The sequence below is a fragment of the Pseudopipra pipra genome, chromosome 4 (genome assembly GCF_036250125.1).
Source record: "Pseudopipra pipra isolate bDixPip1 chromosome 4, bDixPip1.hap1, whole genome shotgun sequence".
In the NCBI taxonomy this organism is placed as follows: domain Eukaryota; kingdom Metazoa; phylum Chordata; class Aves; order Passeriformes; family Pipridae; genus Pseudopipra; species Pseudopipra pipra.
The window spans coordinates 64,723,354-64,742,691 of NC_087552.1; the positions used below are offsets into that span (position 1 = coordinate 64,723,354).

The 19,338-nt window shown below is 36.9% G+C and overlaps 1 protein-coding gene across 9 annotated transcripts in view; it reads left to right on the forward strand.

Moving 5' to 3' along the window:
* SORCS2 (sortilin related VPS10 domain containing receptor 2) overlaps positions 1-19,338 on the forward strand; it is a 546,495-nt gene that overhangs the window by 430,708 nt on the left and 96,449 nt on the right. For all 9 annotated transcript variants that reach the window (XM_064653301.1, XM_064653303.1, XM_064653306.1 and 6 more), the window contains exons 4-5: positions 5,893-6,057; positions 11,538-11,611. In XM_064653301.1, coding sequence (XP_064509371.1) covers positions 5,893-6,057; positions 11,538-11,611 — 239 coding nt within the window. The remainder of the gene's footprint in view (positions 1-5,892; positions 6,058-11,537; positions 11,612-19,338) is intronic.

The following is a 19,338-nucleotide window of genomic DNA, read 5'->3' on the forward strand; positions in this document are numbered from 1 at the left end:
CAGCTTATTTTGAGATCCTGACCTCTAAATATTCACTCCACATCCTAAAGTGCCTAATAAGTTGCAGGTAGTAGATAAAAAATATTACAGCTTCAGTTGTGATATTCCAAATGATTAATGAGCTGACCACAACACAAGGGAGATGAAACTGTAATACATGCTTTCCATTATCTGCACCAGGATTGCTTCAGATGGCCTCTGACTGTGTCCTGAGATTACATGATTGCTGTAGTGAAAATTTCCCAGGAGTCATCCTTAACATTCCCTTTTTCTCTTCCCTTATGGTAGTTCTCTTAGAGACTACTTGCTGTTTCAAAATACTTCTGTGTGACAGCTTGAAAGAGGCTCATCAAAAGAAAGTAAGAATTCTAGAGGAAGTTGTGAATATTTACCATGAAAAGTAAAATACTGTTCTGTATGTGCATGTTCTGTACATGTATTTCTATACATATTCAACACAATTCAGTTGCACACCAAAGCTGGCTTATTAAATTGTCTAATAACTAATATTTGTGGAGGAGTGATTTTGTATTAAATTGACTAATAACTAATATTTGTGGAGGAGTGATTTTGTAATGCAACTTCTAGGGAAGATCTTCAAGATTAAGCTGCTATCTGGGTGGCATTTTATTTTGCTCTCTGCTTGGAATTATCTTGGATTGATTCTTTGGATTTTGTTTCTTACCACTCTGAGATTAAAGGGACTGTATTTAACTCTTTAGCTTTGCCACTCTTGAGTTATCAGGTCTTTCATACCATCCAAGATAAAAATCATAACCCTTGGCAGTTCACCTTGTGTGTTTTATGAATGCTACCTGAGAAGCAACATCTCATTTACAATTGGGATCAGGAGCTTTAGTAATTTCTGTATCAACCAAGTATATCTAATAACATATAAACAACATAAATTGTAAAACCAAGAAATATAGATGAGTTATTTAATCTGAAAAATGTTGGGGGTGTGACTGGAGTACTGTGAATCTCTGTGAATACTGCCCTGAGATTGGCTGTACTGGCACAAACAATATTTTCTTTCAAAACACATGTGGGAATGCAGGTTTATGTGATGGTGTCACCAGGAGCTTGGTTATACCCTGTGCCCTGCAGCCTTGTCTCCACTTTAGCTAAGAACCTTCATCTAGACATTAGCACTGCATGTTCTTAATGGCTTTGAGCTGAAGGAGGGTAGATTTAGTTTAAGTATTAGGAAGAAATTCTTTACTGTGAAGATGGTGAGGTGCTTGAAAAGTTGTTGTTCAGAGAAGTTGTTGATGACCCATCCCTGGAAGTGTTCTACGAAATTATTTGACCTCAGTGGGAATGAACTTGTAAGTTCATATCATTAAGGTTTTTGCTGGAGTGCGACCAGCATTCTTTAGGATTATGTCCCGTAGCTGAATCCTCTAGGTCCAGAGTTCAGCTTACTGAAGGTGGCTGAGGAGGTTTAGGTTCTTCCTGGGCATGCTTGGCTTCCCAGCACGACTGCTGTGTGTTTAAATGAAAAGTTCCTATATTTTGATTTCTTACTCTGCCCAAAAGAAGTTTCTTCCTTTGAGGTCAGTTACAGAATGCTGAGGAATATGAGGTGCCTTGCTTTCTGACCTTATGTAGGATTATAAAATTAAAAAGTAGTGTCTCTCACACCATTTACTGCAAAAATCTCCAGTAGTAAGTCAGATGTTGTGAATCTAAAAATTTATTCATCATGGATATTTGCCTTTTCATTTTTTCCTTTTTTAATACTAGCAAAACAGAAAGGAAAATAAAACCTACAATTAAAATTAAGACCAGTTGCTGAAGCTGAAAGAGATATCACAATTGTAATATGTTAGAAGATTGCCTTGTTTTAGAGAAAGTGCTGATTAAGATCAAATTTGTCTTGAGTTTAAATTTTGATTGGACCTAAACTGAGGGGAGGAGGGTTTTATTTCAGACACTGCAAATGATGCATGTTAATATCTTCTGTTTATTGCGACTTGAAATTGCAGCATAGCTTTGAATTGCTGCCAAATCTACAGTTAAGACTCCCAAGTAATCACTATGATTATTCCAAGTCTTCATGGTAACAGTGGAAGAAGTCTGATACACAAAGTACTGTAGCCTAAGCCATCAGAATCTTTTCATCCTTTGAGGCTCAGATTGTGATTCCACTCATAACAAGAATGGTTAGACATGCACATTGGCCAATCAGTCCTGAAAGGGAGATTACATAAATGGATTTAATTATGTTATTTTCAGTTTTTCTATTAACTCCTGCCTCCCTAACTTTTCCTAAAATGAGGAAAAGCATGACTTTTCTTTAGTTTTGGAATGGTTTAATTAATATGTTGGCATAAGGGAGTATTTTTTGGTTTTATTAGATTTTTTTTTGCTTTCCTCTTTGTTCACCTATTACAAATACTATTTTTACTCATTTTCATTACAATTCATTGTATTGTTTATCTCCTTGAAATATTTTTTCACCTGTGCTTAACTTGTAGGAGTTGTAGATTTACATCTGCTCTGAATGTATACACATGTCAATGTGCTTTATTTAGCTGATGGGAGATTAAGTAGTGAGGTCAGAGATAAACAGCATAATATAAAATTTACAATTTACTAAAAAATATTAGGAGAGTCTCACAAGGGGACAGATTAAATGTAAAAAGTTGTTTAAAAGAAACTTAACTGAAATTTAGCTGTGCTTAAAATCTGCTCTGATTTTTGAATACACAGTTGTTCAGGAAAGTAGTTGTTTATTTTGAGTTAAAACCCTCAGCAATCACTGCTAGTCGACTCTCCTGATAGTATGTCCCAGTTGCATCCCTTCATCGGTTGCTTGCAGGAAGGTTTTGCTACTTGTTCCACTTACAAAGTAAATAAAACTTGATATGGAAAGCATTTAATGTGGGTACAATATTTACTCTGGAGCATTTTCCTAAATAAGTAGTGTTAGCCAGCAGGCAAGTCTGAGCACCCGGTGTGTTAGCTGTGGGAAGGGAATCTGTATGCCTGATACATAATGATCAGTTTAAACTATTGAAATATAAATCAGAACACTGTGTGAAATTGAAAAATATTTCATTAAATGAATTATGATGTGTGTGTGAATAAAAGAATAGTTAGGGACCCTGGCACATATGCTTAGAAATCTGCAATCTTTAGGCTATTTTTCTTCTGATAGGTTCAACTTCAAAAGACATATAATATTTTTGAAGGACAGCATAGCAAATATCACAGTGTGTTTGCATTTCATTATAGCTAGCATTTTTCTTTTGACTTCAGTTTCTAAAATTATGTTCTCTACAAGATGCTGTTGGATCTACATTATGAAATTTAGACATGCCTATATTTAAGCCTCATTAACAGTGAAAACCACTCCCAATGTTATGAATCTCATTCCTTTATTATTTGGAAGCCAATATTTTGATATTTTTGCAAGTGTAAGATTTATAGGATCGGGGGAAAAAAACCAAACAAAAACAAAACAAAAAAAGAAAAAACAAAAACCCAAGACAATAGCACTATAGTCCAGAGATTACTGCTCTGTACAAGTGCAGTTTGTGTCTTTTCTGGAGTCTATTCCATACTGATTTGTTGTCTTGTACACTTTTTTAAAAATATTAACAGAACAGAATGAGTATAATGGTATTTACAGAAAGTGTTATTTGCACTAGAAGACTGTGTCCAAAGGTACAAAGCTTCCCATATGGAATTACTACCATACTGCTTCTAGTGGTACAACATGGAAGAGCTTCTACATGCTGCAACCTAAGCATGAGGCTCAGGACCAGCTTTGTGCCAGCGTTCAGATACGAGGACATGCCTGGACACAAGGCTCATCAGGAATTGTGGAGCTCACATTGCAGCCTTGCTTGTGGACAGAACCTGATCCTTCTGTCTGTGTTCTGGTCATGAACCAACAGGAGTGAGCATTATATAGCTCTCTCAGCAGGCAGATAGATTGGATTTATCTATTTCCAGGTAAAATAGATATTTTGAGCCTGAGTTGCGGATGGGAATCTGGCAAGGAAAGTACAAATCTCCACTCTGGACATAAATGATTCCTCACTCCACCTTGCGATGCAAGCAAAGGGACAGGGCAGCACATCACAGCCACATTCCATTTCAGGTTGATGCCATGCCCTCTGCAGAAAACTTAATGAGTGTGTTACAAGAATCTTTGAATGTTGTATCGAGGCCACCAGCAGCTACTGGTGGACTGTAGATAGTAATAAATTGAACAGACCCTGTTTGAAGCACTTCCCAAGAGACAGGAAGCCATTGGATACAGTAGGAATAAGAGATGACCTTTGTTAAGGTGTCATTTACAGAGGCTTAAAAATGTTAGTTTCCTGTTCCTGCTCTTGGGTAAATTATATCATTAAAAAATTCAAGATTATAGCAACATAATGGGTTATTATTTTGCTCTTCTTACTGACCTAGTCACACAGTTGATGGAATTAGATTTGGCTTAATATATGCTTTAGTGTGGGATTTCAGCAGTGGACCATGAACCCTGAAGTATGTACAATTCTCTCTCTTGTTCAACAGTGTACTTCAATATGTGCCCCATTTGAGGTATACAAAAGCCCTTCAGAAATTAGTGAAACTGTGTATGTGCTTCAAGTACAAGTGCACACGCTTAAGTAACCTGTCAAATTGGAGCATCTACAAATGTTGCATTTATAGTTTTTCCCCCAAGACCAATTGTAGTAAAAGCTCATACAGCTGTCATATCTGTATAATTCATTTGAAATTTCAAAATTTTAACTTCAGCTTTAATTCAAGAAAGTGACTGCATAAAAATTATACTGTTTTTTCTAATCTCTTTCCTTCTCTGTATTCACATTATTGTAATTCTGTTTGCATAACTCATTGCTATTTATCTCTGTAAGCAATTTACAGTCATTGTATCGCAGTGATCAGTATTCTGTGGTGTTTTCTGCAACATTTGCTGAATATTCTAAATGCATTTTGATTTCAGGATTTTTTTTTTTTAATTGTTTTTGTAGTGTGAGCTAGAGAGAGTCCAGCTGGACTATGAAAATCCATTTTGTTTGCAGGCTATCAGTTGATAAAGGCACATTTTTGAATGCCAAGTGGACCCGTTTGATCTGGAAAGACAATCATAAATGGATCCTCATATTAGCAGTTTTAGAACCATGTTATAACATGCTGACTGGCTGTGAAAGGTGAAGAGGTTGAAAAGAGTCAAATTCTGACTGAATTATGTGGGGAGAACTTTGTTGCTGAAAGCTTGACATGAAGGTCACACAAGGACACAGCTCAAGATATTACTTTGTTTGAGTCAAGACATAATTTGGACCTGAGAAAGAAATGCAAATAATTTATTGGCATATTTTTCTGCATCGAAGTGAATTGCCTTTTTATCCGAAATATATCAGCGAGAGGAGAATGGTAAAGGAGTGGAGAGATATTATTAACTAGTTCTTTCTCCTGAGTCATTCACCTAATATAATTATGGCAATGATTATTTTTACATTTAGTAGCCTCACTAGACAAAGAGGTGTATTTATACAGACATGTTAAAATGAGTCATTACTAGCTGGGGTTTTTTTTGTTAATCTGGAGATTTTCTCATGTGACCTCATGAACCTTTCAAAAGCACCAAAATCCAAGGCATTCATTCTGAGTAGAGATGAGGAGCATGATCAATTTGGTGTAATTTGCAAGAGAAGTTATAGAATTTAACATTCATAGATTTGGTCAGGCAAGATTAATAAGATCTTGCAGTCCTTAACTCTTAGATACTTTTGAGTTTCTTGTCCACAGAATTTTGGTAGCTAAGGTATGTACAAAATGTGACATTTACACAAGAAAAATAGGGCTGTGTTTTCTGTTATAGAGAAAACAGTCTTCTGAATGTATGTTGTTGGTTTTGTCTTTTAGATAATTCTTGTAAGCTCTTCCCACAATGACCGTGACCAAAGCCTTTTCATAAGCACAGATGAAGGAGCCACTTTCCAGAAACAACCCATTACTTTCTTTGTGGAAACCCTCCTTTTTCACCCAAAAGAAGAAGATAAAATACTTGCTTACACCAAGGAAGGCAAGGTAAAGCTTGAAGATACAGCATTTGTTTGAAATATAAGAGTTACTTTGTTAAGAAGACACAAAAACTTTTAATATGCTGATTAGTGTTGGGTTTTATGAAATACCAGTTGCCCAGAAGGGAATCATATAGTGGTTTTGAGCTTTATTTAAACATTATTATTTTCATGTCCAAATCTTTGTTTTTATGGTAATTTCAATCCTGGCATTTTCAGTTGATATGGATATTGGGAATATTTACTCTCCTGCATAATATAGTTAAATAATACTTCTGAAATGTGCTCCTCCCTAGAAAGTGAGCATAAAAAATTTATGGTATAGTAGAAAGTTAATGAAGCTAAAATAGTGCCTCCAAAGGCTGTTCATGCCATGTAAAATAAAGTCATACAAAATAAACTGCATACTTGTACAGCAGAATAGGATTTGGGGAATCAGTAGAAATGTAGACTAATTGTCTCTCTTATGATGTGTTTATACCACTATCAGATTCAGGAGCTGTTTGTGTTCATAAATTTTGAACCGTTTTCAGATTTCTTCTGGTTAAATTGTAAAGTCATTTTCTGGATAGGTTGGGCTAAGCACTGGGGAGTGTGTAGCTCATCTGTGCTGGTTTAAAGGTAAACCAGCAGGGGAAATGAACTCAACTCAAAAGAAAGATTATAAGTCAGAAAAACAATTTAATAAAATAATACAATAAGTACAATTATACAGACAAACAATTGGTTTTAACCCACAAAGCCCAAATATATAACCCAGCACCCTGGGGCATGAACAGAGTGGTGTTTCTTTGGGCCCCCTGAGTCCAAAGGAAAAGGAGAGGGGAAAACCTGTTGGTGAGAGTGCTGTTGCAGTCTGGTCAAGAGTGGTGGTTGCAGTCCAGTCGAGAGTGGTGGTCTGCAGTCTGGTTGAGAGCGGTGATCTGCAGTCTTGTTGAGAGCAGTGGTCTGCCATCTTCCTCTGGATCCCACGAGTGGTTAAAAAGGTCCCAAGACCCCAAGATTATATATCCTCCAGTTCAGGCAGGAGTGCTCAGTACCTCCCTCAGGGCGGGGGGTTCCTTAATGGGCGTGAGGACAAGAGCAACTCCTATCTCGCAGGCCTCTTAGCACCTAGTTTATAGCCTGAGGAGTCAGGCTCTAAGGGCAGATGGTGTAAATGTTTCACTGATAACAGTTTCTGGGAAATGGCATGGAAGGCTATAGAATACACAGTTTTGGGTTACACCCATCCAGTGATGAACTGGTCTCAGCTGTCCTAACTAGGACATCATCTCATCTCCTTTTCACAGTGCAGCTGCAGCTGCAAACTCACTGTAATTCTGGTCCTGGTTGTGGTCTTGACTCACCTCCATCATTACTCCTGTTTTAAAGTGGTCAGACTTCACAGAAGGTGTATATTTAAGTGATGACATTAGTCAGAGAAATTTGCATATGCTGCAGTCAAATACTGCACTGATTCCAGTGGTGTTAGATCATCCTTTGGGATATTTCCTGGGATATAAGTTAATAGCTGATCCCAAACCAATTCATGTTTACAGGCATTTGCAAATAATGATAGAACTAGAATAAAAAACAGAACAAACCAAACTAAGTCATAGATGATACTAAATATTTTACTTAGCTTCAATTTGATATTGTAACACAATTACAAATAACTTGAATGCATATTATGTAAATAAAATACTTCAGGGAAGTCTGAAGTCATAGAAAGTCTATGTTATGAAAACGTCTTTTTCAATTTAGCTTTTTTTCCTGATGGTAGATATAATTACTGAACTCTACATAGTTACAGATTGGCAGAACACTGAAGTATAAGAGTCCGAAGTGTATTGAAAAGCTGACCAGCCCAGAAGTAGCTGGAAGTATTTGTCAGAAGAGAGAAGGTGGCAGAAATACAAAGTGAAGCATTTGGTTTGTGTTTTGATGAATTAAGCATGTTAGGGAGATTGTTGGGCATTTTAGGCTTGGATAGTCTTCTGAAAGGAGTGATGCTGTTATTTTTCGTGCTTAAATGTGACTGGACAAAAAACTCCTACAAAATATTCAACAAAAGATTGCTCTACAGGAATAGCAGGAAGAGTCAGGTAATCTGATGGGCTTTTCTCAGGCTTTCAATATGACACTAAAAGGAGTCAACCACGAAGATTTACTTAACAAGTCCTACATCATTACCTAAGATGTGTATGAATGAAGGATGCCTTTGACTGTGACTGGGTCAGTAAACTGCTTACATTTTGTATAAAATCTGATTTACTTGACCTAGAAGGGAGAGGAAGATAAAATGATGTTGGCATAGAAGGAGTTGAAAATCAGAATTGCCACTTGACACAAGAAAAGGTCACTGTACTAAAATCAATGATCTTGAGAGATAGTGTTGATCTGAAGTTGCCCTGAGGAGACAAATGTACTCTAGATTTTTGAGTTGAGTAACTTTACCTTTCCTAAAAGAAAGTAGTATCAGAATGTAAAACAATCTAAAACTCAGGAGAAACCATTACCTTCTGTTACTCAAATGGTTTGTTAAAAAGGCACTTTGGAGACTACAAGGAATACTGGACTAAGTCCTTCATAAATAGCAATCAGCAAGGCTTCTTTGTCTACTGCAGCATCATGGCCTTTTTCACAACTTTTGATTCTATTTAGGGCTCATTTCATAGTGCAAAATATACGTTGTTCATTCATTCAGAACCCTAGATTCTGTTTAAATAGAGCTCTAACCTCTAGCTGACACTATAAATTAATGCAAATCCAGTCAATGTTGTTGGATTAATCCATTTACTGCCTCAAACCTATATGCTCTTTTTCTGGCTACTCCTCAGTTATAGTGAAGAACAATCAGCTGTTCGCTGAGTCTACATAAATGTTTCTAGATGTTTTTTAAACCTCGTCAGGGATGCTGTAGATTTTAATTGTTCATTTGGAAGCTGAAAGGATGAAAAAATGGCAGAACATAAAAGTATTTCCAATTTTTGTTTTTAAATATTATTCCTCACATTTAATACATGGGTGGTAATAAACAGAATTACAAGATCTGTTAGATGTATTTGCTGAGGCCAAAGATTTTAGCTGTCCACTGCTATAACTGTTTTCACCCTGTGTCTGATCTCATTTAGTAGTTTTATCATATGTCCCTGTGGAAAAACAGAACACATGGGTCACTTTTTTTTACTATAGATAGTTCAATATGCGCATAAGTTAGTTACATGTTATTTTTTTATTTATTTCAAATACTGTGTCAGTTAAAATTTTGTTTCAGTTTGAATATGACTTATTAGTCCTACTTCTCTCTCCCTTACAGTAAGATTACCAGAGCTTCCCCTGCAGTAAGCCAAACTGTTCATTCATAAGCTCTCAGACTTTGATCTTAAATGTGTGTGTAAGGAGGTAGTTTGGGTTTGGGGGGTGGGAGGAATGTGTGTTTGATTTAGTATTTTTTGGTCCCTACTATACAGGCAACTATTCTAAAGGCAAGAATCTTCTCTCATTTTCTTCTGAAATTCATTGATGACAAAACTATATCCCTTTGTTCACGTGCCAATGTTGTCCTTTATCCTAAATAGTGCTTTGCCCTCTTGCCAGGAACCTTTGAATTCTTGGCTTTCTTTGCAGCTTAGACACCAGGGTTAGGGTAGCACATTAAGTGATCATCTCTCCCAGATTTAAGCAGTCTGCTGAGGCAGGTAACTCGATGAGCGGGGACCTTTTAGAAAGATGGTAAGATGGTATAACCAATGATTATCTTTTCTGTATTGCCTGTAGTGACAAATGTTTGAAGAAGTAAGCTTAGGTTTTTCATCCTGCACAGTCTAGCCCATTCAAAGCCTGCATTTGTCCCTCTCAGGAGGTTGCTCAGAGGAATATGCTATAAAATACCCTGGTTGCATCAAATCCTAACCCACAAAATAAAGTTAATACCAGAAACATAGGCAAATCAGGAGCCTGGCTCTGCAGCCCCATCATTTAGATCTGAGGATGAAGAGTTATTGGTCCTTGATCATTTCTCTGTGCACTGACTGGGTCAATGCTAAAGTAAGCAATCTGAATCCTCATTGTAGTTTCCTACTCTTAACTGTGGTCTACCAGCTGTAATTGAGTGCGGAATAGAAGAAAGCCATTGGAAATGCAGAAATACTCTTTTATCTCTGGAAAATACTCTTTTCTCTCTAGTTTGAACTTCAGTAAATTTACCCATAGAGTTTGTGCTAAGTTACCTCAACCTTTATATATGTTAATATTGCTGGGTTTCTGTAGTAGAACATAATACATAACAGTGGGGTTTTTTTTCATCTCTTGTCATTGAACCTGCCATTTTAAAACAAAAGCAATCCTTACTAGTCCTTATAAGACACTTTCCCTCAGAACAATCAGTGTCTGAACTGGTGACTTATTCCCACACCAGAGAAGAAGAGTTTTACTTGCCTTTTTTTCCTTATTAGAGATATCAAGAGAAAACCCATCTTATGTAAATTGGATCAAATAAGAAATGCATGCAGACAGCGGGAGGCTTTAAATCTATCTTATTAGAAGTCTGATAGAAGCTTCCTATTTTAACTAGAGGAAACATAATGAAGGCAAATGCTAAAGGAGGGAGATTTTTGAATAGCTATTTTATATCCCGCTTTAATCTGGGGGAAAACAACTTTCATCTGCACTCTATATCCATCGATATCATTAGCATTTGTTTTCTTACCAGGGGTGAATTATTCATATGGAAGGTGGAGCTGGAGTCCTCCCTGTCCAGGCCATCTTCTGCCTCTCTGCTGAGGGAACACTTCTCATGGGCCACAAATTGGTATCCATGAAACAATCCCTTTAGTACATCTCTCCTCGTCAGATCTCCTAAGCATTTCTCTAATATCTTTTGGTCCTATTTTAGCAGAGTTTTAAATCCATTGACTTCCTGGCTTAGTATTTTTGATGGCATAAAGGGAACATTTTTTCTTTTTTGGTCAATGAATTGGAAGAGAAGTGCCCTTCTACCATCCCTCTTGAGTAACCATGATGATGTAAAAAAGAATTTGACCCCAGCTGAACTGTGAATTATTTTCATGGTAAATAAGAAGACATTGTCACGGAGTTTTTTTAAATTATAGATTATATTTCAAAAGATTTTCTCCATTAAAGGTTGTTACTCTGAAAAATATTGTACAGAGTTCCTGGTAATGTTGTTTTTGTTGTTGTTGTTGTTTTTTGTTTGTTTGTTTTTTTTGTGTTTTTGTTTGTTTGTTTTTTGGTTTTTTTGTTTGTTTTTTGTGTGGTTTTTTGTTTTGGGTTTTTTTGGGGTTTTTTGGGGGGTTTTGGGGGGTTTTTGGGGTTTTTTGTGTGGGGGGTTTTTTTGTTTGTTTTTTGTTTGTTTGTTTGTTGTTTTTTTTTTTTTAATTGGTGTACAATCTTTCATTTAATAGTGACATAGGACCTGTCTTTGAAGATGTATATTAGCAGTTTCCTATCATCTCATTTTTTTCTTTTTTTCCCATTTTTTAGGTCTATGTATCTACTGACTTGGGGAAAAAATGGATCCTTCTGCAGGAACGAGTTTCTAAAGATCATATTTTTTGGTAAGAAGTCTGTTATTTTCCAAATAATAAAATGAAGAGCAAAAGTATTTCATTCTAATCAAGAAAGATGTTTCTGGAGATACTAGTGGGACAGTATGAGCCCTGGCATCTTTTGCAGATTATGTTGGTGTTTCTGTGTCCTCTATTGCAAATTCATACCAATGATCATACCAGATATCATCACATGGAAGGGTTATAGGTCTGGATCTATGGAGACCAAGATGTAAAGAAAGCTGCAATATTGAATGAAACTGCTCTGCATTTACTGGTGAAACTGATCTTTAGAAAGGAGAGCAGTCTTTTTGCAGAGAAAAATCTATAACATTTTTTTAAGAGAGATTGGATCATACGTATTAACTGGAGTCATATAAACACTTGCACTAATAAGGAAACTGGTGAAAAATATTTGTCCTTTTTTGAGGACACATATATCAAATTATTTCATTTTCAGCTTAAATATTGTGCAGTCTCACTAAATGTTTAAGAAGTGATTTAAACAGGTTGACAAAATGTTTGAAAAGTAAGTCAATGCCCTTTTTTTAACAAATGAAATTATTTTGAAATGTGTATAGTTTCTCTTACACCAAAATTAAACTTTTGATAGTGTTTTAATTAGTTTACTTTTAAAATTGGTCCATCTCACACTCAATTGCCCCTTTCACATTTTACTTCATTGCATAAGTATGTATTTTTTATTACAAGAATAAGTTATAGTCTTCTAGACACTTGCATTTCCTAAATGACTTATTTTAGTTCAGGTCTCTTAAGTACCATGCGAAAGAGTAAAATAATCGTTAAGGAGTAACACCATGGGTCATGTCCAACTTATAACCAATTTTTCCCTAGCAAGATTATATAGGATGTAAATCATGAGGGCGTGTGGTTATCCATCTTTAATAATTTCCTTTTATAAATGCAACAAATGAAACAAATAAAAACAAACAAATGCTACAAATGAAAACAAATAAAGTCATTAACAGGTAGAAATAAAAGTGGAAACCTCTCTCTCATAGACTTGTTTATTGGTGTTTTTCTTCCCTGACACTTAGCATACTTAAATTATGAAAAATATAGCAAACCATTGAAATATGTGTCAGTTTTTCTCCAACTCAATCTGTCATTGTTCTCTGTATCTAAGGATTAAAGCCAGAAAGTACACGTTTAATTAGAAGTCTGTATTTTGCTGTTTCAGAATCCTTACATTTCCTTATATCATTCAGATACAATCAGGAAAGTGTCGTGGATCTTTGATAGGAATAATTCCAATGTAGTACTTCAAAGTTGTGGTTGTTCATAAATGTCACATTCTTCACAGATAGGAATAATAAATTCTAAGAGTCTGTACATTTATAGGCATTAGATATATTTTCTAGGCGGTTGTTTTCCTCTTTTATATGTATAGACCATACTGATTTCTCTCATGTACATCTCATGATAAATGAGGGCATGCCTCTTGCTGATACTGGCTGGTTGTGCCAAGAACATTTGACTGGGCAGATCCTTAGCAGATGTTTTTTCTTTGATTTCAATTGAGCTTTGCCACTGATATCAATAATATAGCCTAAGATTTTTATTGCAGTCTGGTAACTACAAATATTATCAGTCATAATATTTTCATGTGTTTTGTAAAAACAATTTTTTTCCTGTGCTTGCAGAAGCAGCCAAATCTTCATGCACTTCATGAAAAAGCTTTTTTTTTTTACTCCACGAAAATATAAATACAATTAATTTAATGGAATATGATATGTATCTGTATTAAGGGGAGGTCAGTAGAGACAGAGTATTTGAAATATTTACGTTCAGATCTTATACTGTAGGTTTATAAGTAATATATTAATATCATCTTCTGGGGTTTATTTGCTTTTCAGTTGTTCTCGATCATTTCTTAAATAGCTTTGCAGATTTAATATGTGGGATTTGATTTTTCATGGTAGTGGAACTAATGAAAATATTATTGGTATCAATGGAAAGTGTATTATACTATCTCTATTTTAGGAGCACAGGATATTTGCTTCCTATCTGTGATACAGTGTGCTCTTTTCTAACAGCATCCTAGCTGTTTTCCCTATTTGTTTCATTTATTCTTTTGGAAAAGGAAGTTGACTAATCCTTCATAGGAGTTTGCCTTCTCTTAGCATCTTAGAAGGCAAAGCAGGCTTCCCAAAGAGGTGATTGATGCCCCAAGCCTGTTCAACAGGCATTTGGACAACACCATTAACAACATGCTTTAACTCTTGATCAGTGCTGAATAGGTCAGGTAATGGGACTAGATGGTTGTTGTAGGTGCCTTCCAACTGAAAAAGTTTATTCTATTCTAAAAACAAAAGCACTGTAAGGCAAAAGTATGAAAGGCAGATTTGCAGCTAAAGATAAAAAAGATACTAAGTACACTGTGATTAAAAAAAATGAATTTTTTTTTGTGTAAATATTAATTAGGAAGATTAAAATCCCCCCCTTTTTAACACTGAATGTTTTAATGTTATTTTTTTTTCAATTTTGAGAAGATTCTTTTTCTGTAAAATTAGGAAACTTTGATTGCTGTGTACAGTTTTACTTCAGCATACAAACTCCGCTGGCCCCAGTGTGACAATTTCTGTTTAAGGGATGTTATAATACCCATCATTTATAAATATCTTTTCCAGTTCTTGATGCATTTTTAGGAGGGAATGCAAAGAGATACGACCTATTCCAGCCAAACATTAAACACCCACCTATCACATGGTATATAACTGGGTTTGTATACGAAACCCATTTTAAAAAAGGAGTGGCTATTATGTGGAAGAAGAAAGAGTAGTGCAGTTTGGCATTCCTCTGGCTCTGCTGCTATTCTTCGCAGTCTCCAAGGCTTATGCACCATTGAGAAATCCTTTTGATTTCTCAAAATAGAACTTAGCAATACATAAGCAAAGAATAGATTGTGAATCAGCTGTCTACATCAGCACTAATATACCCCGGGACAGTAAGTAATGAATTGGTAATTACCAGAGAATTAGGCCTGACACATTTCTTTTATGACTCTGTCTAGAGCCTTAGGAATGCTTTATCCCCAGCTCACTAGGATATGTGGATCCTATGCTATGGGTATCTGTTACTCTTATTTTTAGCTCCAGGTTCTCTATTTTCATGAAAGGTGAGAACATAAAAATAAAAAATGATGAGTTTATTTGGGTAGAGCAGTGATTCTCAGGAGACCAACGTTCCGTTCTCATCCTGAAATCCCATATGGATAATCCCTCACAGCCATACCCGTTTACGTCAAGCGTAGTGGGTTCCTGGCTATTCAAGTGTCAGGTGAAAGAGGGGATTTCAGTGATGTTATGTCCTGAAGGAGAGAAATGCAAAGAGGATTTCACTGAGCCTTTAGCATTGAATTTCATGTGAGAGGCTCTTGTGTGGGAAGCCAAGAATCTCTGTGGGCAGTTATTCTTAAGTTTGACTTAATCACTTGCAACGGGTTTTGTTTCTGTTTCTGTCTGTGTGATGATGTGTGTGACTTATTTGATTTATGTGGCAAGCTTTGGTAGCAGGAGAGTTCAGGACTCCTGTGAAAAGAGACCCGGAGCTGTCTCCATGTGAGACAGGGCCAGTTCCAGCTGGCTCCAAGAGGGACACGCTGGTGGCCCAAGCTGAACCTGTGAGTGATGCTGGTATTGCCTCTGTGATAACCTGTGTAACAAAGGGTAGAAAATGCGCAACAGTTGTGAGAGAAAGGAGTGAGAATATGTGAGATGAACAGCCCTGCAGACACCTAGGTCAGTGAAGAAGAGGGGGGAGGAGGTGCTCCAGTGGCCAGAGTACAGGTTCCCCTGCAGCCCTTGGTGAAGGCCATGATGAAGCAGGCTGTCACCCTGCAGCCCATGGTGGTCCATGGTGGAGCAGATGAATGCCCGAGGTAGACTGTGACCCTATGGGAACCCCACACTGGAAGAGGCTCCTGGCAGGACCTGTGGAGAGAGCCACACTGGAGCAGGTTTGGTGGCAGGACTTGTGACCCACAGGGGACTCACACTGGAGCAGCCTGTTCCTGAAGGACTGCATCCTGTGGGAGGCACTCATGGTGGAGCAGGGGAAGAGTGTGAGGAGTCCTCCCCCTGAGAAGGAAGTAGCAGCAGAGACATGGTGTCTAAAAAACCATATGCATAAGAAAGGGCTCCACAGTATCCTTCAGGAGATCAAATACAGGCCCAAATGGAAACATAGGTGCCCTGATTTCCCCCTGTTTCTCACTGTGTTTTATTAAATGCAACTTTACAACATAACTGAGGTTAGACATACACAAAGGCTGCACCAGGGTGGTGGCAATTCCACCTCTGTGCCACCAGTAGCAACTTTCTTGCTACTTTTCTTCTGCAGGATTAGTGCTCAACTGTTGGTGATCCAGTGATTTAAGAAATGGAAAACTAATCCCTCAAAAAAGTTCTAAAATTACATTCTGCAGGCCTAGTTTTCCCAAGAGGCTCAACATGGTGTCAGACAAGCCCAAGGGATATAATGGAACCTTGTGTTCACAGGAAAGGGAAGAAGCATATTGAGGTTGCCTGTATTTGCAGCACCCTGCAATCAAGTCAGGCTACTTTAATTCTGAAGTGTTATAACCACGCTATTACATGATCTGAAGTGCTGGTATGTATTGCACTTGCTTTATCCAGCACAGTATACTTGGTCAAGAAATACTTCTTTTCCTAGAGGAAGATTTGTCTGATCTAAAAGTTAGTCTGAATTTCATTGGAAAACTCAGTGGTTGAATACAAAACACTAAAACAACATAAACGAGAAACCCCTGAATTTACCTAAACAAAACAACTAAATAAAGAAATGGTCCCAGACTGCTGAGGTGTGAACATTTTCATTGCAAAGTACTGTGAGAAAAAGAGTGGGGGAATTTTAACCAAACCAAAAATCCTACCAAAATTGAGAAAAATAGATAGTTCCTGAAAAAGTGCTTGTTCTGTTGGGGGAAAAAAAATTATGCTGAAATGTCAACCAAAAAGGAAGAAACTGCCAGATGATTAGGGTCTATTGCATCTCTGCTTTATAAGACAGAAAAAGTCCTATCCTAAAGCCAGCCAGGTAACTGTAAAATTGTGCTTGTGAATGGATGTGTGGACACAGTCCTCACACTGGTACAATGCATTTGTGTTCTGTTAGTAGCAATTTTGTAAATGAATATGCAAAAAAATGTTGTTTTGCATTTCTCCCTCAATATGAAAAAAACATGTAATTGAGCTTTCTGTTGAAGTGGATCATATGCTGTTTGTGTCCCTGTATGTACCTTGTTTGCCCTTCATTTTAAGAAAGCTGTATCATGTGAGCAGAGGGACCTAGATTGTGTTTAGCCTGCAGAGTATCATACAACTTTCTCTTTGGTTCATGATTTAAGCACAAGTGAAATAACAGTATTATCTTTTAAGTGCTGTTGGCAGAGGAGTCCACTGAAATGAGATTAGTTTATTCTTCAGGGATATAGCTTCAAATTTTCTATATTAGTTATACTCTCTTCTGAAGATTTTCCTAGCCGCTGTAATAGATTTGGTCTTTTTTTCAATAAAAGAAGAAAGGGCTATTCCTAAGTGTTTGTAAAGCTGGATAAAGGAACTTTGGAGTTCAGAAACTGCTCAGTAGCTGACATTCAAAAGTAGACTTCGAGGGTGTAATGTCTTCATTGAGTAAACAGAGTCTCTGCTTTTAGAGTTCATCAGTACAATTAGAATAATGAAAAACACAAGTTGTAGTTTTTAAATATTCTGCTTAATTTGTGCCTTTTGGAATGGATAAACTGCACATAGAGCATGCATCTCAACTCCAGAGGTGCACCACCACCACTCACTTAGACTTGGGTAAAGTTAGACATCTACAGGTAGAGCTTAGTGATTATTCCTTTTGACAGTCTGGTGACTTACATCTTTGCAGGGTTGCCTTTAGATTAGACAGTTCCCAATGCAAGTTCAATGGGACAAAGTAGAAGCAAGACTGGGGACACAGAGTGGAGTGATATAATCTAGTAGAGCACTGAGAAGAAATGCTTGTCAAACTGCAGTATGGACCTGTCATCCTAAACCTTCTTTATAGTCAGTGGACACTGTGGGAGGTGATCCAGCTGGTTTAGGAATAAAGGAGTTGCCTTTTAGAGGTAACTTTGCCTGGATAGTAAAGGATAATTTTAAAAAAGGGGTAGGGGAAATGTCTGAACTTCAGGTGGAAAGAGGTATTATTTTCCTGGCTGGGTTAAGGAAAAAACCCTTTCTTGTGAGTTATTGACATCTACTCAAATAAAAGTCTAAAGAAGAAATGTAGTCTGGGTTGGAAAGTTTTGTTCTGAAATGTTAGTTAAAACAGATCAGCTACATCTTCTTGCTCTAAAACATTACACTGGAAACAAGATTAGAATCTATTTGTGTCAGCTGCCACTGTTAGGAGGAGCACAGTAGAAGGGAGATCATTGTGATTCTGGTCTGTTAAAAGAAAGATGAGAAGGCAAAGATATTGACAAATACTTTAAACTTTGTTTATGAAATCATGTGTGATATATAATAGATACAAGAGGTAATTTCGGAAATACCCAAAAACTTCCTTTTCATTATTGATGCTTGTTAGCATGTCAAGCTGAGCCTTAGAAAATTCAACCTAAAAATTTCCGTGGTTCAGCTGCATGAGGTCCAACACAAAAAGTAAAATATTCAGCGAACATTTTTTTCCCTCAAATTGCTGACTGCAGAGTTGATAGCAGGTTTGATTTGGTGTTGTGGATATCTAGAAAGATAGATAACAGCACACACAGCAAAAAAGTTCACACATCCCTTTCCTCTGCTTATATATATTCTTATCATACCTCACTGATTCTAAAATGTTATCTGACCTACTGTATTGCCTCCAAAATGCTAAAATAGTTTGTGTTTGAGAGACCATATTCTTATTAAATACAAGATTTTTCCATGCATTTATTAAAAAAAAAATAATCCCACTGAAGTTTCCATGACATCTTATGGCTTGGAGAGGCTTATCCCTCACCCTCCCCATCCTTTTTTGTACTGATCATTTATCTTATTAGGGGAAAACAGCATATGTGATTATTTCTGGTTTTTATGCAGCAGTGGAAATCATCCATTCTTGTCCCCCTGGACTGTGTTCCCAAGGAGCCACCAATTACTGAGTCTGAGGTTTTAGCTGCCCCTCATAAATTAATGCTATTAAAATAATTAAGCAATGATGTAATTTCAATCCAAAGTATAGCTTTATTGCATTTGATTGTTAATAATTGTATCAAAATTATAATTTTCTCTAAAGTATCTTAATGGGGTTTTTTAATATCTGCATCCAGCTGCACTTTATCACTCAATGTATCTCCTTTGCCTGTCTTCAACTCACATCTGCTGACTCGATGGACTCTTGCCATGCCAGTGAAGAGCCTTGGGAAGAGTGATGTGACTCTGGGAGTGGGGCTGGATTCTACCTCACTTAGTGACACACAAATGTCAGCTGAAACCTTTCTCTGCAGAATCTGCCTGACTAATGACAATAGAAGGGCCAGAAAAAAGCACAGCTGAGGCTGCCATTCCCAGGCTGGGATGGAAGCCCTGAGGGTAGAAAACTCATCTTTTGGCTGAGCATATTTGACATGAGAAATATTAGGAGAAAATCAGCCTCTATTCCCATTATAGCTTTTCAGAGTTAAACTGCACCTTGATCAATTCTGTCTGAATTTCCTTCTCAGGATGTTTTTCTCGAAA